This window comes from Thamnophis elegans, chromosome 12 (genome assembly GCF_009769535.1).
Source record: "Thamnophis elegans isolate rThaEle1 chromosome 12, rThaEle1.pri, whole genome shotgun sequence".
In the NCBI taxonomy this organism is placed as follows: Eukaryota; Metazoa; Chordata; class Lepidosauria; order Squamata; family Colubridae; genus Thamnophis; species Thamnophis elegans.
This window is the reverse complement of record NC_045552.1, coordinates 9,744,793-9,766,308: the sequence shown is the minus strand read 5'-3', so window position 1 is coordinate 9,766,308 and position 21,516 is coordinate 9,744,793. Positions and strand designations below refer to the sequence as shown.

Here is a 21,516-nt window from a genome sequence, read left to right as displayed (position 1 = left end):
AACATGGTTGGGAATAGACTATGGCAATTGCAGGTTCCCGTACGTTTGGCAGGAGCCACTTCATAACCGAAAAGATTCTAACAACCCACAATGGCCAAAGGACACCACAAGGCCCAGCATTCTCCTTCCTCCGCGGCAGGAAACCACGGCCGCACTGCGCACGCGCAAACGGGAGGCCAAAGCAGCCGTTAGGATGCTCCGGGTACCACCATCTATCTGACTGAGCGGCACAACGCACGCGCATTACGGCTCCTTGAGAGCCCCCCCCCCGCCCCGCCCCCGGGCTCGGAGACAGACGGAGGCGTGTCTTCTGAGGGATGAGGAGGGGAGGATAGGCTTTGGCTGGTGGGAGAGGGGGCGGAGCCTTAGGCGTTGCCTAGCAGCTATATAAGCCACCTCTTGGCCGTTACTCTCCGTGTTCGACGCTATCGAGGCTCTCGTTTCGGTTGGGAAGGCGGACAGGTGAGCGGGAGGGAAGGGGAGGTGGAGAACCAGGGCGGCCGTCAAGGAGGCAGGGGTCTCCTTCAGCGGCTTCCCCCCTTCCCCGTGCTCGTCTAGGGGGTGTTGGGGGCACCTCCCATCATCCTGAGCATAGGGGCCATGGTTCAAGCTAATGGGGGATGATGGGCAGAGGAGTAATTGAAGGGACCCCCCTCCAAGCAAAATGAGGCCGGGGAGGGGGGGAAGTTATATAAAAATAAGCCTGAATTGTGCAGACGAAGAGAAGGTGGTGGTGGTGGAGTGATTTAAACCAAGATGCTAAAGAGGGAAAAAAAGGGGAAATGAAAAGCCTAGGAATAGCCCCTAAAAAAGGGGAGCAGAAATAAATGGAAGGGGGTCCCCGATAGGCTGGTTTGTGGGAGATGGAGGAAGGTCCCTTAAAAAACTAGTTAACCTTGGAAAGGCCTGCAAGGTTATCTGGAGGGGGGGGCATCAGCGTTGGTGGGCTGAAGGAGGGATGGGCGCAGAGGTGGTCTTACCTGGTGAGATGGGTTTTGTGGGACATTTTGAGGAGTGATGTAGCTTCTTGGCACACAATCAATATCTTGCCCTTAGAAATGACTACGGGGGTGGGGTGGGTGTGAGAGTTGGTTTTTGCTCAAGCCTTTGGAGTGGAGGCTTTTGGGTGGTTTGACGACCCCTTGATAATGTCTGGAGGGGATTTCTAGATTTGTCATGGGGAAAATAATGGCTTAGATGGGATTGCTAGCTGCTGCAAAGGAGGGGACCGCAGGGCTGGTTGCTGTAGAACCGCAGTTGCTCAGAAAGCAGACAGGAAAAGGCCCTTGTCCTTGAGAAGAGAGGATGCCTGCAATAGTCTTGGGGATTATGAGCAGCTGGCGAAGCTTACAGCCTTTGTGAGATGCAGCAGGAAGGATTATCCCCTGTTCTTGCTAGAGAAGAGATCCCGGAGTATAGGAAGATGGGTATGCAGAGTCATCAGCTTGTGCTCCCTGGTCTGTGCAATGGCTCCCTCTAAAAATGCAACTGCGTCAGAAACGCCAGGGGAATTGATAATCCTGATTAGATTTAAAAGGCGGATAGATGAGGAGCTTCAGTCCTTGACCTTCACTCAGGAAAGGGAATACTTTAGGATGCAGAAATCAATGAAAAATTAATGCCTGTCTATATACTGTATGATTGTTTTCCCCTTCTAGCTCCTTTAAACCTATCTATTGGATTCCCTCGCTCTATTCCCTGCTCCTGTTTGAGAGGAAAGGGTTATTTTTCCCTCTTCTCCAAATCATACATATAAAAAAATTAGGTCCAAATATACCCTGATATATCCACACTTAAGTGGAAAAAGGTATTGTGTGACTATATGCATGAGATCTTCAGGCGTAGTTCATTTAACACCTGCACATTTTTTTGAAATGGAGAAAGTAAAAAAAGACCACGCTAGTTTGCTTGCTTCTCAATTCAGCTCTGATTGCACAGATCTGCCTTCTTGATGTCACTTTCTCACTGGCATAAAAAACCCGACAGGCTTAGGATAACCTGCCTCCATTTGTCAGCAGGATCCTAGGTAGCAGTACTGCATGTTATTGTAAGAGTGTGTTATATTGTGAATAAAACCACCCCTCCCATTGCAAATTAGATGATGTAGCACAAGTGTGTTTCTTCCTATGATGCATATTTTTGTGCTCAAATATTTTGCCTATATTTGTTTAAAAGCCTTTAAAGCCAGTGATGGTTCTAAATTTAAGCATACAGAACACTGTGCTGAAATGTTTTTTATTTTAATTGCCACTAGTTGACTAAGCCAGAGTGGCCTGATTTTTGCACAGTTGCTAAGTCATGGTGGGCAACCCACATTAAGCTTGATGGGATAGGAAAGCGCAGCTGGTGTCTGGCTAGCTTGTCTGCATTGGAGATTGCAGCAACAGCTAGGTGACTTTGGGGGAGAGATGGTCCTTGGATGAAATGCCTGACCTTTCTCTGATGGGGAGATTTAAGTCTTCAATGCTGTGGTGAATGGATCATTTTGTCTAGGCCCCCAGAGGGAAGCATGCAAGCTGGGCTTCTTGTCTCTGCGATGGAAATCAAAAGCCAGCAATGGAGGGCTGGAGGCAGATACTGGGTTGAAATAGGAGAGCCAATTTTCTAATTGAAAATTTAGAATGCATTTGCTGTCAGCAAGATCAATGCGTCGGTACTAAGAAATTTCCACTTACATTTCTGTGGCTACAGTTGTGTGACATTACAAACACGACACCTACCCTACATTGTATAGGATTGGAATTCAGGCAAACTGAGGGGAGGCCATTCTGTGCCAGTGACTTCTTCAAGGTCATAGTTGTTGCAACCACGATATTAAAAAACAACAGCAGACTGCTTGTACATGACGAGGCTAGTTCTGGACTGGTACCTCCTTAATATGTTTTTGGGTAAGCTTGGCACTCTGTTCCTGGCCACAGAGTAGCACTGCAGCAACTGAGAGCCTGCAATGAGAATGAGAATGCATTCTTTTTTCTATGATTGGTGAAAACGTTTCCATTGCACATATGAAAGATTGGAGCATCAAACACGGTATAATCAATTTTTACATTGGTATGGAAGAAATATTTCCTGGGCTAATCTTTTGTGGCTAGCATTAAATCCCAAGCCATTGCCAAATATGCTTATACTAATAGATGCTGAATATGCCAGCTTATATACACATTAAATAAAATAAATAGATGAACAGATCCTAGAATTACAAGAAGATAGCTCATATTCTCAAATTTTTGATTTCTATAGCAACAGTTTTCATAGCTGAACTGCAAGCTGTTGCTACTGCTATACTTCAGAAGAAAGGTTTCTTTCTTTATTTGGCTTTGCATTTAAGGTATGTATTCCAGCTTCCTTTTTGATAGTGCAGTGTTACACATAAATAATTACCTACTAAACAAAAAGATTGTCATGAATCTGTAAAGTGTTTTAGTAAACCGGCTAAAATGTGTTTTTGGAATACTGCAGAGTTGAATTGGCAGGGATGAAATGAAGATGGCTTCTGTTCTGTCTTGTAGTTGCCAAGAAGTGTTGTGCGGGATGCGCTGTCAGAAAATGGTTTCAAATAAACACAAAGTCCCAGAGAATGTGTTTATTGGAACAAAATGTGTGTCTCATCGGATTACCTGGCTTAGTTTGATTTAATACAAGGGTCCCCAAACTCTTCAGCTCATTAATCCCTTTATGAAGTTTCAGATTATTCATCGACCACGAAACACATGAAAGTAATAAATAGTACTTTAATAACAACACACAACACAATGAATAATAGATAATAGTGACTTTATAAAATAGGCAATATTTAAAATGTAAGGTTTAACATACCTTTTCTTACTAGAACTGTTGATATCATTAATGGGAAGCCTGCATCAAAAAAGGGCATTGATATTTGTTGGAGAATAGTGAATTTTAATCACAATCTTTCAGGAGCAATCGTTTGACACCCCCCCCCCCCCAGGCATTTATTGATCTTATTTTAAATAAGCTGTTTATTGACCTCTTGGATAGGCTCACTAATTGTTGGGGTTGATATTGACCACTTTGAGGGAGCCCTGATGTAATAGATCTGTGCTGGGAGTGAAAAAGTGCACTTTGGTTGGGATATCCCCCCCCCCAAATCTTCAAGTTCAAGACCCCAAAAAACCTTCGAAGATACACATTTAGGATAGTTAATTGAAACCAAGTATTTTGCCCTATCCCAAGTTGTTTGAAGACATTACATTTGTCAGTCTGTGAATTGAAACATAAAAAGAAAATGAAAACCATTTTGAAAAGGATTCGTGAATGGAGATGGAGTGAAATGTGTTCTGATAATAGTTAAAGAATGCTCAGCTGAGAATATTAACTTTTTTTGAAATCCTGTTTCAGTGTCTCTAGGTAGAGAAGCAGTAGATAGGTCAGCCAGTATATGAAATCAGCGCAATAGTTCACCGAAAATGGATCAGTGTAGCACATCAGTTAGTGTCAAAGTGTTCAGGTAAGAAAATCACCTTGAAAGACTTTAAAGGTTAATTGTTATCTCCTCCATGAAGTTTATGGAATCGATATAATCAATGGTAAGATCTTCTGATTTACGCCCTGAAACAGGGATGAGGAGCTTGTGATCTTTCAGACATTGTTGAACTACTTTTCTCAGCAACTTCAGCCGACCTGAGAAGTGGTGGGGATGATGGGAATTGTAGCCCAGCAGTGCTGTAGCGTGGCGGTGGGGGGCATATGTTATCCAATGCTTCATTAAAGGATAGCGGTATGCCTATCAATATAGAATATTGTACTGGGAAAGAAATGACTTTCATGTATACTCACAAACTAAGATCAATGGAGGGATAGATGTTAGCAAAAATAACATTTCCAAAATGTCCCTTTAGAAGCCTGCCCAGCCAGATGGAAATTAATTAACATCTACTTGTTGTAGATTTTCTTTGTTTGGAGGCATCAAACAACTTTTTGGTTGTTCTCTCAAAAATAATGATCTTGAATATTCTTTACATAAAGCAGGAATACCAGTATATCCTAGCATTCATTTTTGCTTGTTTGTTTCAATTTCACAAATAATAGATCCATTAGCCTTGAAAGAATTTGTAGAAACAGTTGGGGATCTTATGGTGATTGGAGTAGATATGTACGTAAGATCTGCCATTCCTTCTCTCTTAGAATCTAAAGTAGCACCTTTGTCAAATTTTGACAAGAAGAATTGTAATCATTTTTAATATGAATTTAATAATAGGTAAACTATACTCATTGCAATCGTTGATCAGAACCCATGATTTACAAGCCATAATGGATGAGGTTTATATTTTGCATTAAGCCAAATGCAAACAAATAATAGAATGGCTTAGACTAGTGATGAGAGAAACCAGTCTACATGTGAATTGGCCATAACCACACTGGTTCAAGAGAAAAATAATTTCAGAGCCACAATAGAATCATTCTGATTGATCCCATGGAAGGTAAACATGCTAACTTTGAATTCTCAGAAAGTTTTTGTCAAACCAAGTTACAAAAAAAAAAAAAAACAGTAGAGAAGAAGGAATGGAATCCTAAAATTAGGCTATATATGTAAGTTTTGAATTTGTAGTTAGAAGATGGAAATGTAAGCTGAATACATCTGGCAATTGTAGAGTTCACTACATAATGTACAGAAGGATGACATAGCTAGAATATTGATTTCAAGAATGTCCTTGAGAAAAATACATGCAAATTCTTGCTCCAGTGGAGATGTGGTAAAGATATTTACTGAGAGGACCTTTCGGTGAAGTTAATAGGGTCTTAAATTATTGAGTTAGTAAAACTATTCATGCAACTGCAGTAGTTTTTTTAATAATTGAGATTCAGCTTGGAATAATAATTTTAGGGTGTCATGTTTATTGATTTTAATATATAGATGTAAATTACAGACACACACACACACACACACACACACACACAAAATGAGGCTATGCTTGAAGGTTACAAATGTCAACCAAGATAAATTTGCAATTATGTTTGCCCTTTTTTTGATGTTCATGTTCCTCCAGGCTTGAGATCAGTGACGGGTCTCCTCCAAAGATCTCTCCGGAGCCAGTGCCAGGTAGCCCTGAGTCAGAGGCAACACCCCAGCCACCTACCCCAGAGCCAGAGCCAGAAGCTCCTCCACCTCCACCCCCTCCACCGCCTCCACCACCTAAAAAACGCATGGCGGAGTTTGCTGTTGGAATCAATGGGTAAGCTTTTTTTCTTCCTTGCCCGGTTGATACTTTTGTATTCGAAGATGAGGTTGGGAGATTCTGGGAGTTGAAGTCCATACATTAGGAAACAGTACTCTTAGTTTCTTGAAAATGCCCTCCTAATGAAAGAAAATGAAATGGATTATCTGTCTGTCTGTCTATCTCAACAATCATGTTCAAACACAGCCTTTGTGATTGAATAAAACTTGCTGGTTTGATTCCCTAGTGATTCTGCAGTCAGAATTTTTGAGTTGCACCATGTGATGGTTTACGTTAAGTTGGAAAGTTGCAGTGAAACCTAGGTGGAAGTGCAACATGAAACCGAGAGGCAAACCCCTGACTTCCAAGCCTCCTGGGAATCTTCCTGCTGTCTTATCTATCCGAAGGCCATAACAATTTGCAGAGGCCACTTTAAAAACAGATATGGGCAGAGGTGATGCCCATGGGACCTGAGCTTACCTCCCTCACGCTGGCTTGAGAATTCTGGGAGATTTATGTCTTAAAATTAAAAATTCCTTATGTGTCCAATCACACTTGACCAATAAAGAACTATTCTATTCTCTCTACTTTCTATTCTATTCTCTATTTTCTCTTCTCTTCTCTTTTCTCTTCTCTTCTCTTCTCTTCTATTCTCTATTCTCCCCTCTCCTCAAGGTTGAGAAACATTGCACTAAAGGAAGTCTCTTTTTAAGTAATCCCTTCTGCTCACCTTAATTGTGAGCCTTCCATCCTTCCGAGGTGGGTGAAATGAGGACCCAGACTGTGGGGGCAAGTTGCTGACTCAATTTGCTAATTTTTTTTTTTGTAAACCGCTTAGAGAGGGCTGAAAGCCCTATGAAGCGGTATAGAAGTCAAATAAATAAATAAAATAAATAAATAAATTGTACCAAAGGGGTTTGGAAATGTGCTTTAATGGATGGGCTTCTTTGCTCCTGCAGATTTGGACGTATTGGGCGCTTGGTCCTTCGGGCCTGCGTGGAGAAGGGGGTCAAAGTCGTGGCTGTCAATGACCCTTACATTGATGTGAACTACATGGTAATGGCTTTCTTTTGAGACTACAAGAAACCTCTTGTGGAAATTAGTTTAGTTTCCTTCCGGGGCAGTTTAGTTTCCTTCCGGATATGAAAAGTGTCAGAGTTCATTGAAACCCTGGTAAGAAGGTCCTTCCTACATGTGCCCCATCTCTTGCTGTGAAATATGCTGGGATGGAGAGGTCCAGCAACAGAGTGTAAGCAGAGGTTAGGACTCTTCTAACTCGATATTTAGTGATTCTTGGGAAACAGAAATGATCTCTGTTTACAGGTACTAGTACTTGACTTATGACCATAAGCGAGCCCAAAATCACTGTCATAAATTGCGCTGGCTGTTAAGTGAATCATTAAGTGACTGACCTAATTTGGCAACTTTTTTTTGCGGCGCTTGTTAAGTGATTGCAACAGTCATAAAGCAAACCCATTGTTTGCAGTGGGATTTATTTATTTTTTTGCTGGAAAATTCTGGCAAATATATATATATATATATATATATATATGTGTGTGTGTGTGTGTGTGTGTGTGTGTGTTGTATTTGTGCTGATAAATAAATAAAGGGAGACTAGTATAGATCTATTTCAAGCTATTTAGCTCTCATCAGCTAGCCATACCCTTACTGGGATTTGAACCTGGGCTATATTACATACTAGGCAGACATCTTAGCCATTAGGCCACAGGCTCTTATCTGTTATCAGCGAAGCCAGGGTGAAAGGTATCTATTAGATTTTTACAACTATGGCTAGCTGATGAGAGCTAAATAGCTTGAAATAGATCTATACTAGTCTCCCTTTATTTATTTATCAGCACAAATTAAAAAAAAACATCTTATATATATATAGAGAGAGATAGAGAGATAGAGAGATAGATAGATAGATAGATAGATAGATAGATAGAGATAGAGATATATAGATAGATATAGATAGATAGATAGATAGATAGATAGAGATAGATAGATAGATAGATAGATAGATAGATAGATAGATAGATAGATAGATAGATAGAGTTGTAGCCCTGCAATCTCGGAGGCTGCAAATGTACATAAATACAGTTTGCCAAGCACCCAGATTGCAATCACGTGACTGCAGTGGTGGTGGGCGGATGTTGGAACTTTGAATCGAGGTTGTAATGGCCATTTATTAAGCAATTATAAGAATCGGGTGCCCCACCATGTGAAAACCCAGCATCCTTGTGCAGCTGTCAGATGCCTAGACAAATGGAGATTGGCGGTCTCTTTTTAGAGCTCTATCAAGCTAGAGGGGTGAGTGGTTGCGGTGGCCTAGAGGTGGAGCTCTCTCCTCACAATTGGGAGGCCGTGAGCTCGATTCTAGGTAGAGGCAGATATTTCTCTGGGCACAATGAGAATAGATCTGCTGAAAAAAAAAAAACTCTGCATTGGCGACAGGAAAGGCATCTGGCCAGCAAACACTCAGCTTCATTCAGTGGCCCAGACTCCACCCTGCAAGGGATTATGGGGTCATTAAAAGAAGGCGATGATTAAAGCTAGAGAGGTGGCACAAGTTTAGTTCTCCTGGCATGATGTGGCTTTAGTTTCTTTCCTCCACAGGTCTACATGTTCAAATATGACTCTACTCACGGGCGCTTCAAGGGAGAGGTCAAGGCAGAGGAAGGAAAGCTGGTAGTGAACGGTTCAAAAATCGCAGTATTCCAGAAGTAAGTGGGAATAAGACGGAGCGTAATGCATTCATTCCATTTCATTGTTTTACCCACTTAAAATATCTTAGTATTTTAATATTCTCAGTATGCCCAGGGAGCTTTGGTAGTTGGGCAGCTTAGAAAGACACTTATGAGAATATAACTATCTTTGTGTGCGTGTGCTTGTGTGTGCCCACCCTCCAATCATTGTTGTCTCCTGGCGAAAGTCTGGATTACTTCTGCAGTTTCCCTGGCAACATTTTTCGGAAGTAGTTTGCCGTTCCCTACTTCCTTGGGCTGAGAAAAAAAGACTAGCCCAAGCTCACCCAAATGGCTTTGTGTCTAAGGTGGAATTTGAACTCACAATCTTGTGGTTTCCAACCCGCGGCCTTAACTCCTGCAACAAACTGGCTGTCTCCTCTACCCTTACGAGATGGCAGTTTGAAGAAGTTGAGACTTTTTCATTTGAGGCTGTTTAAACACTCACCTGACTATAAGAGTGCACAACACTATTTCATGGGGTTTGCATTAGTGTGGCCCCTGCGGGTGTAAGAAAAATGAAATGAAAACCAGAATTATGCTCTTTAGCAAATGTATATAGTTGCCCCTCTGTCGAATGTGTCTTTGGAGATGGAGTTCTTACAATGCTTTGTTTTTCTGATGCCTTCCCAGGGCATCATAATTGCAGATTTAAACAGGGTGACTAGTGATATTAGAATAAAACCAATGCTTTGGGCTCTTTGGGAAAGGGTAATCTTATCAATTCTGTCAGAGTTTGCTGCAGAAAAATCAAATCCAGAAAGCACACACAGATAACTGATTCAGCTGGATTCATTAACTTCTTAATTAACATTAACAGATAAATAAATGTATAATACCAATAGTAGATTCTTTCAACGTGGTGGAAGTTACAAGCAGAACACAAGCAGGAGAGAACAGTTTCATCTCAGAGTCCAGAGCAGGCAGAGTAGTGTCAGTTTCTATTCTCAGCACAGACTCAGATCTGTTTAGGCTCCCATTGGCTGACTTAGTTGCTATACCTATTCATTGGCTGACCTTGTTACCATGTCTCCCAGTCATGAATAATCTAACAAATTCTCTTCCATTTTGTACCATCTTCTTTCTCTCACAGTATGGATTAGGAGCTATAATGAAGCCAATTCGCTTGTCTGGATGCCACATGTGTGAACTTAGCCAACTGCCATTTATTGCATAACTCATTGCTTTTCACAGCATGCAAATCTAATTGAGGTGCTCCTGCGGAAGGGTAAACCTTCAGTTGAGAGTTGCATACTTAAACAAGAAAAGAGCATGTGAATGTCAGGGATGCGTATGTTTCTAAAGGTCAGGGAGGAGAGGAGATTCCATTACACGTTCATCCAATTACTTGGCTGAAGCCTAGAGGCCCTGAAAGTCATCTCCTGCTTGAGTAGAAGTCCCAGTGGGCAGGTCTGAATAAAGATTGTCCTCTTGTATTTCATAGCATGAAACCAACTGAGATTCCTTGGGCAGATGCAGGTGCCTTGTATGTAGTAGAATCCACCGGCGTCTTCCTCAATGTTGAAAAAGCTTCGGTAAGTATCTTGAGGAAGGGCCCTTCTCTGAGATAAGAACCAGTGTAATTCCCTTTCGTGCTATTTGTTGGGTTTCAGGAGATTTCACTTAGATGTTTGGTTTTTATAACGTGCCAGCACAGATTTCTGCTGCACTGGGATAAATCTTATAGTTCAGAGGTCCCCAAACTTGGTAACTTTAAGATTTGTGGACTTCAACTCCCAGAATTCTGGGAGTTGAAGTCCACAAGCCTTAAAGTTGCCCCGTTTGAAGACCTCTGTTCTAATTACTCCTTATTGAAGCTGTTTGTTCTACTGCCTGTGGGCTGCCAGAATTTGATCTTTTATAACAGAAATCTGCCATTTTTTTTTACAGGCTCATCTCCATGGAGGAGCCAAGCGAGTAGTGGTGACTGCCCCATCGCCTGATGCTCCCATGTTTGTTATGGGAGTCAACCATGAGAAGTACGATCCATCTACCATGACCATTGTGAGGTAAGATCGAACTTGGCCAACTGGGGGAACGCGGCACGACAAAACCGCGCTCGACTAAAGCGCGCCCGATTAAACCGCGTCGCTGACGTCATCAACAGGGCGACAACAGCGAGCGTGGAGAAAGAAGGGCGCTTTAAATAGCGCTTTGAAAGCAAGCCGATTCAAGTTAAGGTAAGGGTTAGGTTTAGGGTTAGGTTTAGGGTTAGGTTAAGGGTTAGGGTTAGGTTTAGGGTTAGGGTTAGGTTTAGGGCTAGGTTTAGGGTTAGGTTTAGGGTTAGGTTAAGGGTTAGGTTAAGGGTTAGGTTAAGGGTTAGGGTTAAGGTTAGGGTTAGGGTTAGGTTAAGGGTTAGGATTAGGTTTAGCGTTAGGTTTAGCATTAGGTTTAGGGTTAGGTTAAGGGTTAGGTTTAGGGTTAGGTTTAGGATTAGGTTTAGGGGGGTTAGGTTTAGGTTTAGGGGTTAATTTTAGGTTTAGCGTTTACAGCGTGCTTTTTTCTCCGCGCTGTTGTCGCGCTGTGATGACGTCAGCTACGCGGTTTCGTCGAGCGCCCTTTAGTCGAACGCGGTTTTGTGGTGGAACCCTGGGGGAAAGCTTATGGGTTGACAGGCAGTGACCAATCTATACAAAATCAGTGCAATCCCTTCCTCCCTTTAGGCAATTAAAATAATCCAGTACAAAGAAGAAAATGAAAGCACAACATAGCAATTTCACAAAAACAGACCCATATCTATTGAGCCTCTCCTAATATCCTGTCCTTGAAGCCTTTGGGGGGGGGGGGAGCCAGGTTCTGGCAACCTTCTGGAAGGCCAAGAGGATTGTGGCCCTCTGAATCGTAGGAGGGAGGCTGTGCAATAAGGCAGGCACTGGCAGGCACTGACAGGGAAGGCAAGTCTTAGCAGCTTTATTCACACCATTTAAGAAACTTAATTGAGTAAGATTGCTTTGCAATTTCATTCTGTTGGGTTATTTCATGGGCCAACCTATTGAGCAAACTCTTAATTGCGAGGAAAGATTGGGTGTGCTTTCTCAGCTAATATTCGAAGCTCATGGCACCCTTTAAAACAGTGTTTCTCAACCTTGGTGACTGCTGGCTGGGGGATTCTGGGAGTTGAAGTCCACAGGAATTAAAGTCACCAAGATTGAGAAACACTGCTTTAGAACTTTCCCCAAAGCCCTGTTAAACAATGCTGAATCATTGGCATGAATCATTGGAGAGATGATAGTTGTGTGTTCATCTTTGTTGGATTTGGGGATGGAGCGAAAAACTTAAGAGAACCCAAGAATATAGATCTGTGTTGAGACGTAACTTCATTATGCGAGTTGGTTGGGTGCCGAACAACATCAAAAAATTCAGGTTCATGTGTAACTCTTGCTTTCCAGCAATGCTTCCTGCACCACCAACTGCCTGGCACCTTTGGCCAAGGTCATCCACGAGCATTTTGGCATTGTGGAGGGCCTGATGGTGAGAACTATGTCATTCTTTCCAATGGGCTTATTCGTTTGTTGATTTATGGCATTTTTATACTGCCAAATTCCTAACGGGAGCGCCAGTTTGATGTCACGGTTAAGGCACCAGGTTAGAAGCTTGGAGATGATGTGTCCTTAGACACAAAGCCAACTGAAGTGCTCTTGGGCCAGTTGTTCTCTTTCATTCCTAGGAAGAAGACAAGGGCACACCACGTCCAAAATCTTGCCAAGAAAGCTTCAGGGATTTGCCTGTTGTCAGGAGTCGATATTGACTTGAAGGAACACACACAACAAAGAAAAAGAAAAGAAAATTTCATTGTATTTATTTTGTACAATGACAATAAAGACTATACTATAGAAAAGAAAAGAAAGAAAACCAAAGACAGCTAAGCACGCACGCACGCACGCGCGCGCGCACACACACACACACACACAGTCTACAAAGATGTAAAAACAATTTGATCTCAAAAAGAAAAAAAACAGGGTTAAAATGATTTTCTTCATTCCACGAAGAACACACACACTCCTTCCAATGAGGTCCAGATACTGCCTTTCCTTATAGCTATGGAGGTTTGGGAATAATGGATAATGGAACTCCTCGGGAGATGGCTGGGTGTGTTTCGATTAATCCCACACAATAACTTTCAGTTTGCCAAGTTATAGAGTTATAGTTGTCTTTCAGTCCTTAAATACCAGGCTTCCTAATCAAGTAACAGGCGGGGGGAGGGCGGGTAAAATTCTGAGTATGGATGGCTAACAGTCATATTTTACTGTATTTGCTTATAGCAAAATCATTTGTAACTCACTTCTTCCAGTTTGAATTGATTTAAAAAAAAAATTTACTATAACTTTCCATAAGTTTTGGCATACACTTCTGTCTTCAGCATTTGTGCATCAGTGCAGATAAAAATAAAGATTGCAAATGATAGCAAATACACCCTTAAGTATTATGTATTAGTTCCATTTGTACATAGAAAAACGGCCCCTTTAGGAAACCCAAGTGACTTGTTTAGATCAAATCTATTCTTGAAAAATGCTTTGCATCGTCTGTTCCTTACCAACTGACATTTCTGGTCTGCAGACCACTGTCCATGCTTACACTGCCACTCAAAAAACTGTGGATGGACCTTCTGCCAAGGCCTGGCGTGATGGGAGGGGTGCTCACCAGAACATCATTCCAGCTTCTACCGGTGCTGCCAAAGCTGTGGGCAAGGTCATTCCTGAACTTAATGGGTATGCAGAACAAATTTAACTTCTGAAAAGAGGGGGTGGGGGTGGCGTTGTGCATTTGGGCCAATCCTAAAGATGTGACCATAAGAGATTAGCAAGGCTGTATTTCTAATTATTGATCATAAGAATGAGGGAAAACCATAGAACTGCCAGGATTTCATTCTGAGAATATTTCTCGGACACCCGGATGTTTTATATTATTTATTCTGTAACCTTTGATCATTAGCCATGCTTACTTGATGAAAGAATGAAAGAGTTAGTCTAAAACCTATCCTTACTTATTTTGAGTGAGTTAGATAGACTGCTGGCCCAGTGGGGTCAATCTACCCCAATGTGGTAGGTTGTTGATGTCATTAAGGAAATAATAAAGACATTAGCAAAAACAGAGAAAACAAAATAGCAGAGATTCTGCCAAATGATATTTATTGCAGTTGGCAATACTTAGGTTGTGGCCTGCTGGCTGCTGGCCTCACCCAGAGCTGAATTGGAGGAGGAGGAGGCGTGGGAGTTAGGGTCAGCATCAAGGCAACCTGAGAGCTCCGAGGGGGAAGAAGGAATGGAGCTAGAAGGAGAGAGACAGCGGTGGAGCCTGGGCTGTCCATCAGATGAAGAGTCAACAGACCCCAGGTCTGGAGGTGGCTGATGAGGAAGAGGAGGAACAGCTGGGTCCAGTGCCTGACACCTGGATGTGCCGAAGGCAGAGGAGAGGAGAACAGTGGAAATCTGTGGGCTGATCCTTGGGATAGAAGAGCCACCACTGCTAGCGAAGCCCCACCCTAGTTCTGGGGATAAAAGGCAGGGGGTGGAGATGAATAAATGTGGCAGAGTATTCACCCCACTGCTGGACAGACCTGTTAGCCTACATTGAGACAGAAACTTTTTTGCTGGTGATGCTGGCACTCCTAATAAAGGAATCATTGATTTAAATAGAGAGTTTGTCGTGTTTAGGGAGCTGGGTCAGAACAACTTAGTTGGAGTCTTAGTCTTAGATGCCAGACTGTCAGATCTCACCCTCATTCCTTGAAAGACAGAGGGGTTGGTTGTAAGACACTTCAAATCTACACTGCCATGGGAACTGTTTCTTTCTCCTTTTAATGACCAAATCTCTTCTCCACCCCCCCCCCCCACCAGGAAGCTGACTGGCATGGCATTTCGTGTGCCAGTGTGTGATGTGTCTGTTGTTGACCTGACCTGCCGCCTTTCTAGATCAGCTACCTATGCTCAGATTAAAGATGCTATCAAGAAGGCAGCTAAAGGGCCAATGAAAGGGATCCTGGGATACACAGAAGACGAGGTAAACACACTGTTTATGTTTCCGTTGGCGAGCTGCAGGATTATTTTAAGGTGCTCCGATGAGCTATCTTAAGCTTCAGCAGATTTAATGCAAGGCAACCTGTAGAGTAGGCCGGCATAATGTGCTCTAACAGCTGATTGTTGTTTGCTTTTTGTAATAATGCCGACAAGTGGAAGCCCGTGATAAGGATCAGGCTAGGGAAAGCCACTGGTGGATTTCTTGCTGGTGGGAAAAACATCACCAATTGTTAACGTGAGTTGGGGTGAAGGAAGGAAAAGGGTGAGTTTTGATGGACAAGACGGTGGGTTTAGCTGATCTGAGGAGTGGAGGGGGGGTGTTTCTGCTTTCTGTGCATTACCAGGAAGCTTCTGTCCACCCAGTGGATCAACTCTTGCCCAACCATCAGATTATCCATGGATTATCCTCTCTCTCCCTCTTTCTCTCTCTCCCTCCCTCGCTCTTCTTTCAGTCACCTAACTTACTCTTGTTCTTTTCACTCCTCCTTCTCCCGGTCACTCCATCTTACAGTCTTGTTTGCCGTCTCGCTCTTGTACTGTCTCTACAGAGGTGTTGTGTGTGTATATGTTTTGTGCTGAGAGGTGTGGGTGGATGGATTTCCATTCTTTAACCTGTGCTGTTTTGCTGGCAGTCAGAACATTTATTTATTCAGGTAGAGAAAGAGCTGGCATCAGATGCCCCGTGCTTTGTCATGCTGCTCAAGCCTTAGTGCCCTTGGACACTTTTCAAAGGAACAGACTGGGGATGAAGATAGTTGCCCCTCCCGAATGATGAATGCATGTTGGTTACTGTTTTTATTATATGTGTCTTTGTTATTGTCTGCATTTCCCCTTCCCTGATTTTATGTGAGCCGCCCTGAGTCCCCTCAGGGAAAAGGGCGGCCTACAAATGTCAATAAAATCAAAATCAAAAAAATCCGCAGCTACTGAAAATAGCCAGGGAGGCCAGTGGGCAGGGAGACTGGTGCCTTTTGTGCAACTACTATAGTCCCAGTAAAGGAGAACATCTGTAGCTCTAGGAACTACCAAGGAGGAAACCACACCCCCACCAAAGTTGGCAGGGCAAATGACTATATATAAACAGGCAGGAAGTCTCATGCTCTCTGACAATGATGGTGGATTATGAAATATCTGCAACCAAACAGCCAAGCTCAGAGAGCAAGAATAGCACACCACTGAAATGCCAGAGAGCCTATAGAAAGCTGAGTGGGGAGAAAATGGGAAACATCGTTTTAACCTTGAATCAGACAAATATAGTTAAGCAGCCTCAGCTATAGGCTGGAGATGAGATGATGTTATGTCATGAGGCCATGTCAATAATGGGAAATGAGATAGATTAACAGATTAACAGAGTTGGAAGGGACCTTGTAGGTCATCTAGTCCAACTTCCTGGCCAAGTAGGAGGCCCTACACCATTTCTGACAGACGGCAGTCTAGTCTCTTCATGAAGGCTTCCAGTGATGAAGCTCCCACAACTTCTGAAGGCAATTTCTGTTCCACGGGTTGATTGCTCTCACGGTCAGAAAATTTCTCCTTTTTTCCAAGTTAAATCTCTCCTTGTTCAGTTTCCATCCATTATTCCTTCTCTGGCCTTCAGGTGCTTTGGAAAATAGCTTGACCCTCTCCTCTCTGTGGCAGTCCCTTAAATATTGGAACACGGCCATCATGTAGCTATGAGGAAGAGGGGAATGTGTGGATAAACCTAAAGGCCAACTGCAGGTTGTAACAGTTAAAAACAAATGCAGTGCCAGACACAATTTTTGATAAAGGGTATGTCTGTAGACTCTGTCCAAAATAGTGAACCCTTTAGCCAGGCTGCTTAATCATTTGGGATTTATAGAAGAAGCGTGCAAAACATTTGAATTTGAAGCACTCCATTTCAAGTGGCAGTGCCCTTGATCCTCTTGGAAGGGTTTGACTCACAAAATTCAAGCTTTGAGCCCAGGATGTTGGTTAATACAAGCGTCTCCTTCCATCTTCTTCGTATACTGTAATTTTCTCTTCTTTGTTTGCAGGTGGTTTCGACTGATTTCATTGGTGATGAACGTTCCTCTATTTTTGATGCTGGAGCAGGCATCTCCCTCAATGATAACTTTGTGAAGCTCATCTCCTGGTAAGCTGAGCCCTTTGTTTCGACTCTCAGTTGAGCTTTCCAGAATTTTTTTTTTTTTTTTATTCTCTTACATACCATTTTAAGTATACATTCACATAATTGTTATTCTTCTTTACATTTATCATTTTTATACATTTGTTATTTCATTTAATAGGTTATAATATACAGTTTGGGTTGCTTTGTTTACCATCCCTTCCTCCAGTTGTAACACCACTTTATTTTCCCTTTCTTTTCTCCATCCCTCCCTTCTCTACTTCCTTCCTTCCTCCTCTCCTTACCCTTCCTTCTTCCCTTACCTTTCTTCTAATCCTACTCTTCCTCTTCCCTTTCCTACCCTCTCTCCTTCTCTTCCTCTCCCTTCCATTCTCCTCTACTTACCTATTTCTTCTTTCCCCCATCTTTCTTTCATTCTCTCCTCCCCTTTCTCTCTCTTTTCTATTATTGTAGGTGTCTCTTTCAGGTCTCTGTTTATGTTTTCTTGGGATGGTATTTCCACAAACCCAAATATAATTTAATATTTCTTATTCCCTTACCTTCGCTAGTCTATCCTAACTATATTCACCCCCTTTGTATCTCGCTCTTGTATAGTATATACTTATATATTTAATATTTTCTTTTCTGATTTCCCCTTCCTCCCCCCCCCCCTTTTCCATTTAACAGTGCATAGTCTGGGTTCTATATTTTCTCCTTTCTTTTCTAGTTTCCTTTCTCTAGCCAATCATAAAATCTTCCCTATGTCTTGAAGTACTCCAAGTCCTTTATCTATTGTTAGCTTGTTTAGTTTCTAATTTGGGGCAAATATGATTCTTGCTGCTTTCATTATATGTATAATCAAGACTTTCAGTTGAGCTTTCCAAGATATTGTAGCTCATAAGGAAAATGGCCAGGGGATTATCACACGATCTTTTGCCACAAGGAGAAATGCCCAACAAAATTTTCTTGAGTTGCTTTCCTTCACCAGTAAGGATATAGTTAGATGGCTTCAGTCTGTCAAAACACCAGGCCATCCCTTTTAGAGTTAATTTCATCAGCTAATGCTAGAATTCAAATAATGGAGACATATTGAACTGTAACATGGAAAATACACCTGGCATTTAAATGGATGATTTTCTCATAAGAAAATAAGAATGAAAATGAAATTTGATGTAGAGAAAAGTAAAGTCTTACACTTAGGCAAGAAAAACCAAAAGTACGCATATAGACTGTGAAAAGAGGCTTAATAGCAGTAACTGTGAGAGGGATCTTGGATCTTAGTGGTCAACCAATTAAATATGAGCCAACAGTGTGTGGCGGCAGCCAAAAAAGCCCATGCACTCTCATTTAAAACTGGGATGTTTTCCCAATCCATAAAGTATATACATTGAGCTTTACTTAGCATTAACCAGATTTGGTTACAAATGCAGGCATTGAATGGAAAATGATTTTTAAAAATTAGTGTCTTATTACAAAGGGTCACTAAACAAGGTAGTTGCTAAACAGGGAGTGCCTGTACAACTACCACTGGCCTGCAACACATTATAATTATAGATTATAGTTAGTGCATTTTTTCCTTAACCCAGTGTTCCAGAATCTGGGAAACCAAAGTATGGAATAACTTCAGAGAAGGGCATTGTATATCAAGAGTTGCTCCAGCCTTTAACTTTTATATAATGTCATTCATGAATATACAGATTTGCTCATGTTTTTTTTCTCTCCCTGGCAGGTATGATAATGAATATGGGTACAGTTGTCGTGTAGTAGATCTCCTGAAGCACATGTACAGCAAGGAGGAGATTTGAACCCTGAATCCGAATTACATTCCAGGCTGTTCGATTAGAGGGCCTCGCCACTTTTAGTCAATAGGTTCTTTGCTTCAACCACAGAATCCCAAACACTGCACTTTGTGTAAAGCTTTGTGTGTACGTGTGTGTGTGTGTATCCGTGAGCGTGAATCCTTCTTTCCACAGCAGCTTATTTAGTGAAGATAAATTGCACCAAAGTTCCTCCCTAGAGAAAGGAGTCTACTCTCTGGGGTTATGCATTGGTTTGTGCGGCTGTAGCGTCTTCAAAGATCTTGCAAGTGTTGAAATAAAAACCACTCGAGTTAAACTGACCTTGATTTGTATCCATGTGTGATCTTAACGTCTTAGGGATGTGGACTTGGTGCTCTTGATCATGCCAAACAAAGATGCTTTAGGAGGTTTCTGAGCACTGGAAGCTGCCGCTTCCCTGGGAACTTCTGTTTTGCTTCGATTGATATTCATGGATGTTTTTTTCTCATAAGAAAATGAGAATGAAATTCAATGTAGAGAAAAGCAAACTCTTACACTTAGGAAAGAAAAACTAAAAGGACACATGTAGACTGAGTGAAAACAGGCTTAATAGCAGTAACTCTGAGAGGGATCTTGGAATCTTAGTGGACAATCAATTAAATATGAACTAATATTACGGCGGCAGCCAAAAAAGCACATGCAATCCTAAATTGCATTAACAGAGGGATACAATCAAGATCAAGTACTAATACCATTCTATAAAGCCTTAGTATACTAGGTGTTGTCTTACTAATGTTTATTATACAAGTATAATAAACATTAGTAAGACAACACCTAGAATATTGCATTCAGTTTTGGTCACCACACTATAAAAAAGATGTTGAGACTCTAGAAAGAATACAGCGAAGAGCAACCAAGATGATTAGGGGACTGGAGGCTAAAACATACGATGAACGGTTGCAGGAACTGGGCATGGCTAGTCTAGTGAAGAGAACGACCGGGGGGGAGACATGATAGCAGTGTCCCAATATTTGAGGGGCTGCCACAGAGTGAAGAGGGCCAAACTGTTTTCCAAAGCAACTGAAGGCCAAGCAAGGAATAATGAATGGAAATTGAACAAGGAGAGATTCAACCTAGAAATGAGACATTTTCTGACTAAGCAATCAACCAATGGGAAAGAAGTTGCCTTCAGAAGTTGTGAAAGCTTCATCACTGGAAGAGACTTTCAAGAAGAGACCGGACTGCCATCGTTCAGAAATGGTGTAAGGTCCCTTCCAACTCTTAATCTGTTAAATAACCTGTTAGAAAAATTCATATACTTTATACAACCGCATCAAAACTACTGGTATAACAATTGATGGTTCGAACTTACAGAAATCAGCATGGATCACAAAGGCTAAGCAAACACCTCTCTCTTAAACCGCTCTTCAATCGTGTCAAAGGATTCTTTCTGACCACAAGAGGTCATACTTCTGAATGGAATCATTTTCTACATGCAGAAGAAAGAACTATTTGGAAATGCAGCAATGATCAGGGTTTTATTTTTTTTAAGAAAAACACTGTTTAGTCGAGGCAAATGGTAAAATGGTGAATATGATGGAGAATGTCTCTGGTCTGTCTTTACAACAGGAATCAAAAGAGACCCCAGCTCAGATGTTTAGCTCAGATGTTATTGAGATACAGCTCCTAGCATTCAGTTTTCACAGCTCCATGTTCTGGAACACACTTCATAGGAAACTTCTACACTCCACACTTTTTCAAATCTTAAACGCTGCAAGAACGCTAAGCTATTTTGCTCAAGAAAATGCAATTTCTGCTTCTAAATTTGTCTTATCACTAATAGTAAAGCTATTAGTATTTTCTTTTTCTATGTATGTATTACACTGAATAATCACTGATTTGTTTGATTTCAAACAGTATAAAACAACGCCACTCTAAAGTAGAAATCAAATCTCATATTGGCAAATAAAATGAGGCAAAAATACATGTATTAATATAAAATTGCAACCCATGAGACACCTATAAAATTACAATCACTGATTGCAACTTAGCATTAAACAAGCAAGCATGATACATACATGGGCAGGAGAGCTGTGATGGACATTAAAACCCATGATTTATGGGTTCAGCTGTAACATAAGCTATATTTAATATTGATACACCTGAACAAATGACGTTACAGCCTGTCAAGCTTATATTACGCACCTCACTTCTTTAGATTGACTGGCTGACCCATTCCTTCAATTTCCAAGGCTGCACAACTGCAAGCAATTCGGTGCGGCCCGGAAAACACGATAAAGGAAACTGAAGTAGCAAAAAGCTAAGGAAGTTATGCTTTAAAGGCTTTCAGAGATCACTGCTTGGCAAAAAGGGATTTTTCCAAAGTTCTGAAGAAACTTTTGGATGAGAAGGGAAACGCCTTAAGGATTGCAACTTTCCCGCGATATACTTTTCGTGGAAGAAATGCAACACATGAGATTTCTGCTCCAGCCTACAAAACGAAGTGGCGAAAAGCATTTTCTACACTTTCACTGAACTCCCGTAGTCCAAACTAGATTCGAGAACTACAACTCCCATCCATTTTGTCACCTTCCGACAGCAACTCCCAGGATGCACCACTCGGCAGGCGCCCTCCTCTCTCTCCCCCTCCCCTCCTTTTCTCTCCAGCAATCCTCCCCACACGCCGCCCTTCGCGTTAAGGCCGACGTGATTTAA

The 21,516-nt window shown here is 41.8% G+C and overlaps 1 protein-coding gene and 1 long non-coding RNA gene across 3 annotated transcripts; one reads left to right on the top strand and one right to left on the bottom strand.

Moving 5' to 3' along the window:
• The first annotated feature begins 374 nt into the window (after positions 1 to 374).
• On the top strand, positions 375 to 19,142 carry GAPDHS (glyceraldehyde-3-phosphate dehydrogenase, spermatogenic). 2 transcript variants are annotated; one of them, XM_032227065.1, is made up of 11 exons: positions 375 to 462; positions 6,009 to 6,194; positions 7,136 to 7,232; positions 8,793 to 8,899; positions 10,365 to 10,455; positions 10,811 to 10,929; positions 12,310 to 12,391; positions 13,478 to 13,629; positions 14,758 to 14,920; positions 16,953 to 17,050; positions 18,753 to 19,142. In XM_032227065.1, exons 2-11 carry the CDS (start codon positions 6,166 to 6,168, stop codon positions 18,826 to 18,828), a joined length of 1,014 nt encoding a protein of 337 aa, XP_032082956.1. In that variant the 5' UTR covers positions 375 to 462; positions 6,009 to 6,165; the 3' UTR covers positions 18,829 to 19,142. The 2 variants fall into 2 exon arrangements, with proteins under 2 accessions (XP_032082956.1, XP_032082957.1); XM_032227066.1 differs by lacking the exon at positions 375 to 462 and adding an exon at positions 4,410 to 4,468.
• LOC116515166 lies at positions 12,461 to 21,382 on the bottom strand. Its single transcript, XR_004256213.1, has 3 exons — positions 21,007 to 21,382; positions 20,174 to 20,290; positions 12,461 to 12,668 (listed from the first exon to the last, which is right to left on the bottom strand). It is a non-coding gene; the product is annotated as an uncharacterized LOC116515166 (long non-coding RNA).
• Positions 21,383 to 21,516: the final 134 nt, after the last annotated feature.

Coding starts and splice junctions, on each gene's coding strand:
- GAPDHS (XM_032227066.1), top strand. CDS start 4,428: ATGGATCAGTGTAGCACATCAGTTAGTGTCAAAGTGTTCAG. Junction 6,195..7,135: donor TTTGCTGTTGGAATCAATGG/GTAAGCTTTTTT, acceptor TTGCTCCTGCAG/ATTTGGACGTATTGGGCGCT. Junction 7,233..8,792: donor ACATTGATGTGAACTACATG/GTAATGGCTTTC, acceptor TTTCCTCCACAG/GTCTACATGTTCAAATATGA.